Source organism: Physella acuta, unplaced genomic scaffold, assembly GCF_028476545.2.
Source record: "Physella acuta isolate Inbredline_101_S28 unplaced genomic scaffold, ASM2847654v3 ptg000012l, whole genome shotgun sequence".
In the NCBI taxonomy this organism is placed as follows: Eukaryota; Metazoa; Mollusca; class Gastropoda; family Physidae; genus Physella; species Physella acuta.
In genome coordinates, this window is record NW_026731532.1 from 50,389 (window position 1) to 61,212 (window position 10,824).

Genomic DNA, 10,824 nt, shown 5'->3' on the forward strand with positions numbered 1-10,824 from the left:
AAAAGCAAAGCAGAACCAAACAGACCTTAGTATAAAAAAGCAAATAAAGCTTAAAACATTTTTATCAGGGGAGTAATAGATCCCAATCATACTTTGTTAAGTAAAAATGTTTTATGATTGTATGTCTATATAAAACTAACTTAAAAGTTTAAAAAGTGGCAATGCTATCTAGATCTCTGATTCTAATTCACAGCACCGGAATATTAGTACCCTACATTCACCAGGGATGTTTGTTCAATGACATATTGAAATGTTACTTTAATATTTAATATAATTGTAAAAAATCCCTGAAATATTCAAAGCAGATTAGATTAATTAAAACATACCAAAACCGCTGTAACAATACCAACTAAACTAAGAAAATTAAACTAGACCAGAATTTTTTAAAAGACAAATCTCACAATATGTACATTAGAGTATTTCATGCAACTAAAAATCACACATACTTTTAAAAATACAATTTTTGCTCTAGGAAACTGAATAAAATGATGATAAAAAAATTAAATTAAACAAATAAAAATTGATTTTTTGAACACAGTTCAATATTTAAAATTTTGTTATGAAAAATCCATGTTAACTTGTAATTTATCAAATAAAATATAATACTGTAAATAATATAGATTTGTTTCTGTTTCATTTAAACATGACAGGGTAACTCTTAAGACAACAACTGTTTTTCTGACCAAAATGATTGTCTTGACAAGTCCATAATGGGGAAAATCTTTCAGTACAATAATATAGCTCCATAAATAATATTTGGAGGATACATTATTTTGGTGCAGAAACTACCTGGCAGAAGTCTGACAACACCTGAGCATATTTAAAAAATGTCTGTGGTGATTCGTCGTCTAATTGATCTTGGTGTCTTCAAACTACCATTCGTCAATGGAGGAGTTTTCCTGGTACTGATAACAGAAATCAATTTTAAAAATCAATACTAGCACAAAATGAACGAACATAATGAGAAAAAAAAAATCACTATAGACAGAAAATTTATTATTTAATATTACTAGGGAGTTTTTTTAAACCTATAACTTAAAGTCATTATCAAAGAATGACCACATGTACATTGTAGCATAAAACCTTGCAAATGAGATATGACATTAAGACCCCAAGAGCTGAGAAATTTATTGGATTAGGTTTCATATACCAATACAAATGTATAAATAAATTATAATAAAAACTCTGCTTGAGCATTATGGGATTACAATGTTAAATCACTGGTTGTTATGTTACACCCCCCCCCCCCCAAAAAAAAAATCATGTATTTTAATTTCAGGACATGGGTATTTTTGGAGACTCTCATAAGCTTACAGGCTTTTAACATTTTTTTTTGTTGAGTTTTCCAGGATCTCAAATTTAAGAGGGTACATGAACCCTAAATACAAGTCTCTGAAGTCTAGACACTGGTAGACTTACCTCCCTCTTGTTCTATTATGCAGTGTATTTGGTGTAAGGGCACTCAGTGCTTGCATATTAGCTGTAAGAGCTTCAACTTCACGTCTAAGTCTTGTGGGAGTTTCTATCGATAAACTAATGAGAAAAAAGCAAGCAGAAAACAATGAGCACTGGTTCTTCTCACCATTGTATACTATCAGGACTGAAAAATAAACTAATTATTATCATTTATCATATTTATAAATGGATAATCTAAATGATGTACCATGTTTTTTGACTGTTTCTTGTAGATCTAGAAGGGGTGTCAATCTTGAATGGGGATGACATCTTAACATCATTGCCTCCCAATGTGTGCCTTCGTTTTCCAACTCTGGTTGGTGTTGTGTGAAGTCGACTTCTTCTTGTTGACATCCTCAGTTTCTGTAATTTAAAATGTACACGTAATTAAAAGCGCAAGGAGGTAAAAACACTAGACATTACGCCCTGAGCTACAGGTAAGTAGTAAGACTTTTTTTTTTAAATTTTAAGCGTTCGTCTTTTTGTTTATTAACTGTGAGAGTTATGTGAAAAGTTATGGACTAATTAAATAATATAAACGAGCCGACCTGCGGCTTATCATACGCCGCTATTTAGTTGTTTTATTTTCTACTTTTCAGTAATTCAAAAAATTTTAATTCGGCAGTACCAATGCTGCCACTAAAAATATTTGCTTTAAAACACTATCAGTAGGTCGTTAAGGACGATACCCCCCCCCAGTGAAAGCAGCCTCCTCTTTAAGTTCTGTTTACGAGGCTAAATGACTTGTATTATAAAATCTACAAATAAAACAATTTAAAAGGTGTAGGCCTAATGTAAAATTTATTATTTAAGAGTTAAAAATTTCAAGTGCATCTACTAAGTTTAATTTTTTTTTTTAAAGTTAAAACTCAAGTTACTCTAAACTTATTTAGTATATTTAACTATATTTAGGCCTAACTTAAGTCAAGTGAAGTCTATAGTCAATTTTCAACATGCTGAAATTCTGTACGGGTCTGCCTAATATTTTGAATTATTTTTTAAAGAAATCTTTGCAGACAGCCACACCGCCTATCAAAAAGGTATAAAATCATAAAATGCAATTGTGCTTATTGATAAGCAATGCCAATAAGCAGTGTTCGCACCCTTATCACTAAATTACAGCCAAGTCATTTATTTTTTGCATCATGATTTTACCAACTCTAGATCTAGGCCCATCCCAGTTGATCCTGGCCTTTGACATGGGGGAGGGAACATAAAAAAATCATTAATGTAGCCTAAATACTTAGATAGATCTAGTCTAGATCTAGATCTAAATACTAATGAAGTGACTACTGTCTTGGAAAAAGATAGATTCTTAGAATTTAGATTCTACTCCCTAACTAAAAATATTTAAAATAAGTCTAGATTCTAGATTCTAATTAATTTTAATTTTAGTAATGAGTCACCTGTCTAATAGTTCCAACCGCGTCCCGCATTGACTGCGTAACTTTAGATCTTTTTAAAGTAATCGATTTCTGGTCAGTAGATGGTTTATCCAAATCAAACTCATCACCGGAGCTACTGCTAGTTGATTCAAGTGTGCGCTGTCGAAAATTTTCTTTAGGCGTTTTGACACTGCTATCTCCACTGCCATTTGACTTGTGTGCGTGCTCGTTTTCTTTTATATCAAACATAGAATAGTTTCGCGACCGAAATGACTTCCTAAGCACAGATCCAGCTTTCTTAATGTTAGATGCCATTGACGACATTTTTTATATTTTATATGGAACCCTCTTCACAAACTCACAACTGCAAAATTACACGGAAGTACAGGCGGAAGTTGGTCGTTATTGTTTTGAAATAAGCGCCAAGCCTAGCGACCAATGACCTCATCATTAAAATTTTGTTTTCGCATTTGTTTCCTAGGCTAAGCCCTGTTTTTGTAGATCTATATTTTAATGATAGTTTCAATTTACGCTTAATTTAAGGAAAAAAGAATATTAGTTTCTCGGCTTAGACATGGAAACAAAGAAAAAAAACGAGGTGGGAGTGTGTAGGCTACCGTATTTAAGTATTTTTCGACGATCTGCTTGGCTTGGTGTTATTAAAATATTTTTAAAGGGAGATGAAGTAGCATTTTTTGCATTTTTTTATTTTACTATACTAATCATAAGAAAAATATAAGTTTCCTTTAAAATGAATGCTATTTTCATGTGCAATGTTGTACATCATTTTGAGAAATGGCGGAGATCTGACCTTTTTGATGTGAGGGCGGGTGATGATAGGGTAGAGATGCGGGGGGACGGGGGACGGATGGAAAAAATTCCTGATGTCATTTTGGGCGGCGGGCCTATTGAGGACCCCAAGCATAGCCTAGCATAGGCCTGGGGATATATTAATGTATTTTAGTTAATATTTAACATAATAAATATTAAATATCGAAATAAATCGTTTAGGCCCTATTGATCATAATACTTTATTTTCACTTAAAAATAATTTTTTAAAATTACACAGATGTAGATGTAAGTAGATGTACGAATGAGCTTAAAATATTTAAACTTAAATGCTTTTTTATTAAAAAAGTAAATTAACATGGTTAGGCTATCTATAGGATCTAGAAATCTACATTATAGCGGCCTACTTTAATTAATTATAGTCTTGCCTATAGATAGGTTACGCCGACAAGTGCATTGTTTTAATTTTATTTCGTTAAAACGAAGCAAACTTTTATAATATATCATAGAAATCTTTCTGCTGTGTTTACTTGTGTGTTTTCCCATCCTTCACTGAGTCCGTCACCATCTGGCATTATTTAGATCTAGATCTACATCTGGCACGTAAAAATAATAAAAGCCTCTTAATTGAGATTTAGAGATCTAGTCATTTTGAGTATACTAATTTACTATAGTATATATAGACCAGTAAATGTAGGGCAAACGCCTACTAAAATTAGTCTGTCACTTGTTGTTGTGAGTGATGTGTGTGTTGTGTATTGTATTGTGTAAGACAGTGTGTTGTGTAAGTTAGTAGTTAGATCTAGATAATCATCTAGATCTAGCAGTAAGTAGATCTAGATCTAGTACTCACTCAGTTACTCACTACTCTTCTGTGGCACTCAGTACTAGGACGTCTACTTCTGTAGATGTAACTTGTTACTTGTACCTTATAAATGTATAAATAAATTTACAAAGAGGACAATGCAATTATTTCCCTTTGTGTTTTCACCCCCTTGTCAATCTGTTACACTTACTTGGCTCACTAAAACTGCATGTTTATAATGTGGAAAATGTTGACTGGTGAATCTCAGCAGACAACTTTTTCCACATTCATTAGGCCAAAGGGCAGCTTTAAAAATGAACCTAATCATTTTAGAAATATTTTAGATATTTTAATTAAAAAACAATTAAGTAATACCAATATAATGTTCTTTTGGCATTTGTAATGGTAAATTATACAAACATTTTATTATGGATGAAATACAATCAATCCATGAGTAACATCATACTAACGACTAACTGTATACTTATTCTATCTCACTAAATTTGAAATTAAGTTATTTTTACTTTGTTAAACCCATTCCATCGCAAAGTATATCCATTTCAAGTTAAGTATCACTGAATGTAAGGCCCAAAAAGATTTAGGGACCCTAATAACTTTGTTTTAAAAAACTGTAACACAATTTATGGACTCACAAAGTTAGTAAAAAGTGATAATGGACACTAAAATTTAAGTTTCACAGTCTTGGTTTTTGTAATGGCTTCTTGTGTTCAATGTTTCTATGTATTTATATCTATTTATATGTGTAAAAATTAATGTCTGTGTGTTTGTATCTTCTTTGGATAACTACACCTTTAATCCAGTCACCATGAAATTTTGGTAAAACCTTATTTTGTGTTGAAATTTAAAACATTGGTAAGCCAGTTGTATCAACATTTTATCTAAACTTTCTAAAGGCTAACAGGGCAAATTTGATTTTTGCAAAAGCAAGGATAACATAGATAATGTTCCGTAGGCCATTAACATTGCTCTGTGCAACCACCTCACCACATATAAGTAACAAAATGATAATCCACCACCCCAACCTCTTACTGTTATATATGTGTATGATCCTTAACTACTAAAACCATTTTTAACCGTTTAAAAAGTAATCATCACCTAGTGTTTGTCAAAGAATAACCAACATTTCTTAAATGTTTAAACAGGACTCAACACAAGAACACAATGAGTTTAGTTGGAAGATGGCCTCTTACTGTCATCGTCTTCATTGTTTTTCTGACCTCCTGTTTTCATCCCTGCACACAAGATGAGAATAACGACTCTCCTCAACACCAGGCTGTTGACCCCAATGATCCTCATGGTGGGGTACAGATGGGGAGCTCTAATAACTGTGATGATGGCAAGGTACGTTCTTGAAATGGTTGCCAAGTTAATAAAACTTGATAACTAACAGTTGTCATTGCTTATATTGGAGTTTAAATTTAATAATTGGTGTCAGACAAATTTGTTGTTTTAGGAGACATTTTTTTAGTACTACATTTCCAATGTTTAGTTTACTATTTACATTGCTAATTATTGTAATTTTTTAAAGCAAATTGTAGTGTATTTTTGCTTAAATATTTACAAGAAGGGAATACATATTTACTTTACATTTACAGAAAACTTACGTGATTTTAAAAAATCAGACTGTCCATTTCCCTATTGTTTCTGTATACCAGATCCACCTGCAATAATTACTCCCAATCTAATGAAATAGATACTGCAGCACAAGTTGTTTTAATCCATGCTTCATCCTATCACAATAAGCCACCTGTTACCATCAGGGTGGAAATTGTTTGTAAAAATCAATAACCATAACCCTTGGACTTGTTTTAACTAAGTAAAACACATTTATCTGTACAGCTAAAGTTTAGTCTGTAATTTTTAAAATTTGGTTGAAGTTTAAGTAAAACACATTTATCTGTACAACTTAAGTTTAGTCTGTAATTTTTAAAATTTGGTTGAAGTTTAAGTAAAACACATTTATCTGTACAGCTAAAGTTTAGTCTTTAATTTTTAAAATTTGGTTGAAAAACTTTATGTAAAGCACATTTATCTGTACAACTTAAGTTTAGTCTGTAATTTTTAAAATTTGATTGAAAAACTTTCTTTTCAGCTTTCTTCTAGCCTTATATTTTCTAGCATTTTTAGATGCATGAATATTTATAAGTTTTATTCCTGATGTAGCTTTAACACTTACCTCCTGTCAAATAGTTGTAGCCTCTACCTTTTTTTAGTAAACATCTTTTTTTCTTATATAACAGACAAACTTGAACATTGACTGGGATCCTTCATCCACAGAAGAGTACACGTGTACAGAAAACATAAGAGAACCAGTTAGTATAGTAGACACTTTATAACTTTTATAAAGAAAATTAGTTTAAAGTTGTGCTTTTTAATACAATTTACTAAATATTTATGTGGATTAATGTTTGTAAAATAACTTGTATTGGTTTTTGTTGCAGTCAAATAAAGGTTTACATTACTCTGAATATGAAGAGCAGCCACAGCAGGTGAATACTTAATTTTTTTTTTTTTAATTGCATGCTGTAAATCAAAATTGTAATATTAGCTTTATTTAGTTTACTGGTTTGCATTCCATAAATGTTTGTGATAAATACTTAGTGCTGTTTAATTACTGATAAGTCAATTTTAATACATATGAACTAGAATTTTTTTCATCAACTCCAGCCTCGACATATTTGTTATCCAAATAAAATTGAATATACAGAAGATTTACCTACAAGGTAACAATTTTCTTCCAAATAAAAACTTAATATTTTGCAGCAATGTTTAATATTTTAAAATTGTTAAAGCGGCAACATTAAAAAAGTTATTTGTGTAACCACCAATTTTTATACTTATGTAAACAAAAGCTAAGTATATAGTTGACTGCTATTTATTAAAAAAATTTCTATTTGAAAATGAAGTGGACCTCATCGTCCAGTGTGGCCCAAATATGGAGAGTACAAGTATATTCCTGTCCAGCGATGGTTGCACAGTTTAGAGGTTCGTAACACTTTAATGTCCAGTTCACAGGTTCCTGAGACTTGGGTGTCATGAAATAACTTTCTTGAAAAATTATTTCACCAAAGATAAAAATTATCATAACCAACAGAATAAACATGTAGAATCGATTGGAATTCAACTTCAGTTGGTTGTAAAAATATTTCTTGTAAGAAGAAATTTAACTTGCACTAAACAGAAAAGTACTGGAAAGTAAAGAACAAGTCCTCTCTACAACTTTAAATTAGTTCTAAGCTTTTCTTCATGGATTTGCCTCCTTCTTGTTATTTATGATTTAAAAAAAAAAAAGAGAAAAAAGTGTCTTACTAAATAAACATTTGTAAGAAACCATGTTCATTTTAATGAATGATTATTTAATCCGTAGTTTAAGTTTAATAAAAAACATGTTGCTCCACTTTTTAAAGTTCATAAAAAGTTTCAAATTTTTTCCCAGCTCCGCTTAATAAAGTTTATTTTGTTTTTGATCCAGCATGGCGCCGTTGTTTTCTTTTACCACCCCTGTGCTGATCCAGATCAAATCTTAGCCTTCAAATACATTGCCAAAGGCTGCCTATGGAAACACATTATAACCCCCTACAAGAAGCTCCCACCCAACATGAACTTTGCCATCCTTACCTGGAGAAATAAATTAGTGTTGAGTGACCCTGATGTGGAGTATATGGTCCCTTTCATCAGGGTAAGCGTCTCTAATTGTTACACTTCGTTTGACATTTTATCATAACTGAATCGCACAACACATATATAATTTTCACCAGATAGGTTAGAGTCTGATGTCTCCATCTGACGACAGTTATGTAATCACTTGCTTTAAGCTCTCTGTAAAATGGACTTTCTAAATAGTATAACAAAGAAAAAAACTCAAACTTAAAAATAGTTGTGGTTATTGAAGTAACTCTGTATCACAATTAGTTTTGTACTTGTGATCAAGACTGGAAGAAAAAAAAACCATTACATTTTGTGCGAGACACAATTTTTTTGTGGCTTCTGTTGAACACTAGTAGTAGTGAGCGATTCTTAACATAAGAGATGTTTTTTTAAAAAAGCTTCAAATTTCTAATGTCTTCCCTGCATTATATTCAGCAACATGCATTACAAGCCCCTGAGGGTCCAGTCAGCAAAAATGGTGAATATGAAGCTGGACTCATACAAAAGGCCCAGAGAGTTTCAGATGAAAAAGATTCTGACATTTGTCCACAGGCAAGTTTTTGAAGGCTACAAAGCAACAACAAAATGAATACTTTCATTACTAATCACGCGATTTTTAAATATATACATTAGCATTAAGGTGATTTTAAAAAAATCAGTAGGCCTAGTAAAGTCGTAGAACATTAAATAAAACGTCTCAAGTTAGCTTCCATAGAGTTCCTGAGCTCATGCAGCTCTTTTGGGTACCTGGAGGTGGATCGAGTAAAGGCAGGGGAAATTATTCAATATATAAAAATCCTTCATACGTTGCGGTTGAAAAAATCAACTCAACTATATGTGCCACTTGGTGTATCAGGACTTTTATTACAGTTGAAGTTAACATTTGAAAATTTCAATTTTTCAGATGCTGTTGATGCAGGAAGGTTTAGAAACAATCAAGAAACACTCAGAATTTCGCCAAATGCAAGATGAGATGTCTCAAATTAAGCTGAAAAAAATCATGGATAATATTATGACCAACTGGTAAATAAGTAAAAAAAAAAACCACCATTTTAAACCCTGGTAACTAGCTTTAAGCCTCTAAAATTTTTTTTAAATTGCCAAAGCAAAATGTTCAAAAATATTTTATAACCCTTCCATTTTTATTGATCTATTACTTTATATAACATAATAATTTTTAAGTTTACCAGTGAAATAGTAAACGACTAAAATGTAACAGACATATTGGCAAATCTAAATATTGGTGTTGTGAGTTGTTAAAACCAAATAAAAAAGCATTCAAGTTATTTATTCAGCTAAATGCATGTTGCCAAATCCTTCCATAAACCATGAAGCTTTAAACACAGTTTCAGTAAGCTTAAATTGTTTTTTAATTGCAATATTTATTACAGTAAATGTTTCCAAATACTTGTTTGCTGCTTGTTTAATGTGGGTCAAATTTAAAATATTTTAAAATGTATGTTTACATAATGCTAAGTTTTAATTTAAAACTGCTATATTTTCACAATCTATTTGATCTCAAAAGTATTATTCTTGTAAAACAATTTACAAAATAAATTTTTTTACTAGATCTATACATATCATTAAAGTTACTTGTTTTAAAGTTGTATTTTTTTTAAATGTTACTGTAAGAACATAATTATTTAAAGTTCTTTAATCACTACAATATTTATTGACTTACGTAGGCTTTTTCATACGTAAATTGTAATGAAACAAGATTTTTAATATTGAGATCCACATTTTCAAAATAAAGTAAAAATAGTTTTTTTTTTATTGTCAGTAGCAAATTTTGTGTTATTGTAATTATTTTTGAAAAATATTCCTAACATGACCACTTTAGATAAATAATATGTAAATGTACTTTATTGTATTGTACTTATTTGCTAAAATATTTTTTATGCTTCACATTTTTTTTAAGATCACTTATATTTATAATTCCTGTTGATTTCCTTTACAGAATGTTAGACTGGTGTAATTTTTGCTTTAAAAATTGTGATATCTTAATGTCCATTTCTTTTTTTATTATCATAAACTACTTGAATGTTGCTGTTATATTCTTTGGCCCATGTTTGTGTTTTGTTGCTTTATTTGTGTAAGAGTTGTGAACCTTTAAAACCCAACTCACTCTATAATTATTTTTATTATCACTGCTGACAAATAAATTTGGTTTAATTAACCAGCAGATTTTAAATCCTGCAGAATAATATATTTTTTTATGTATTACAAGAAAAATAAGGAAATGAACCAGCCAAAATACCAGACCTTCAATTCATTAATAGTGAATCTCATTTTAAGAAAATATATAAAATGTTAGCAGTTTCATTTTTTATAAGAATTGTTTTGGTTGTTATGAAATATGTATTAAGGATTTCAAATTTACATATTGAAATATAGATAATGTATTTTAATTAAGTAGCCCTCCTGTACTCACTACAGGTCAGTTTGTGGTCATGTCAGGTTTATATATTTAAGCTGCAGGAATTGACCTCCAGAAAATTTTCATTTAAAATGCTGTTTTTTTTATTTTAATTTTTTTTATTTTATTCATGTTAAGACAATATATAAAGGGTACAAACTCTAATATTTCAGAAATGTGAAAGATTTAATTTTTGTATTTAATGTTTATTTAAATTGTTTTAAGTAACCTTTTAAAGGAAAAGATAGGCTTGTGACTAACTACTGCTGTGTTTTGTTTTATATTTCTATGGCTCAGCTACCCTA

General features: G+C 30.5%; 2 protein-coding genes across 2 annotated transcripts; one reads left to right on the plus strand and one right to left on the minus strand.

Moving 5' to 3' along the window:
* Nucleotides 1–500: 500 nt before the first annotated feature.
* On the minus strand, nucleotides 501–3,813 carry LOC131934848 (uncharacterized). The gene is made up of 4 exons (XM_059290993.1): nucleotides 2,862–3,813; nucleotides 1,664–1,818; nucleotides 1,420–1,533; nucleotides 501–905 (listed from the first exon to the last, which is right to left on the minus strand). Exons 1-4 carry the CDS (start codon nucleotides 3,162–3,164, stop codon nucleotides 821–823), a joined length of 657 nt encoding a protein of 218 aa, XP_059146976.1. The 5' UTR covers nucleotides 3,165–3,813; the 3' UTR covers nucleotides 501–820.
* A 763-nt stretch (nucleotides 3,814–4,576) lies between these two features.
* Nucleotides 4,577–10,611, plus strand: LOC131934840 (uncharacterized). The gene is made up of 8 exons (XM_059290980.1): nucleotides 4,577–5,796; nucleotides 6,696–6,767; nucleotides 6,897–6,944; nucleotides 7,123–7,178; nucleotides 7,362–7,440; nucleotides 7,928–8,134; nucleotides 8,539–8,655; nucleotides 9,008–10,611. Exons 1-8 carry the CDS (start codon nucleotides 5,617–5,619, stop codon nucleotides 9,128–9,130), a joined length of 882 nt encoding a protein of 293 aa, XP_059146963.1. The 5' UTR covers nucleotides 4,577–5,616; the 3' UTR covers nucleotides 9,131–10,611.
* The last annotated feature ends 213 nt before the right edge of the window (nucleotides 10,612–10,824 follow it).

What these genes read in the sequence shown, in the direction of transcription:
- LOC131934840 (XM_059290980.1), top strand. Translation starts at nt 5,617, where the DNA reads ATGAGTTTAGTTGGAAGATGGCCTCTTACTGTCATCGTCTTCATTGTT. An exon ending in ATATGGTCCCTTTCATCAGG is followed by an intron (nt 8,135 to 8,538) that starts GTAAGCGTCTCT and finishes CATTATATTCAG; the next exon opens with CAACATGCATTACAAGCCCC. An exon ending in ATTCTGACATTTGTCCACAG is followed by an intron (nt 8,656 to 9,007) that starts GCAAGTTTTTGA and finishes TCAATTTTTCAG; the next exon opens with ATGCTGTTGATGCAGGAAGG.
- LOC131934848 (XM_059290993.1), bottom strand. Translation starts at nt 3,164, where the DNA reads ATGTCGTCAATGGCATCTAACATTAAGAAAGCTGGATCTGTGCTTAGG. An exon ending in AGAAACAGTCAAAAAACATG is followed by an intron (nt 1,534 to 1,663) that starts GTACATCATTTA and finishes TTTTCTCATTAG; the next exon opens with TTTATCGATAGAAACTCCCA. An exon ending in CATAATAGAACAAGAGGGAG is followed by an intron (nt 906 to 1,419) that starts GTAAGTCTACCA and finishes TTCTGTTATCAG; the next exon opens with TACCAGGAAAACTCCTCCAT.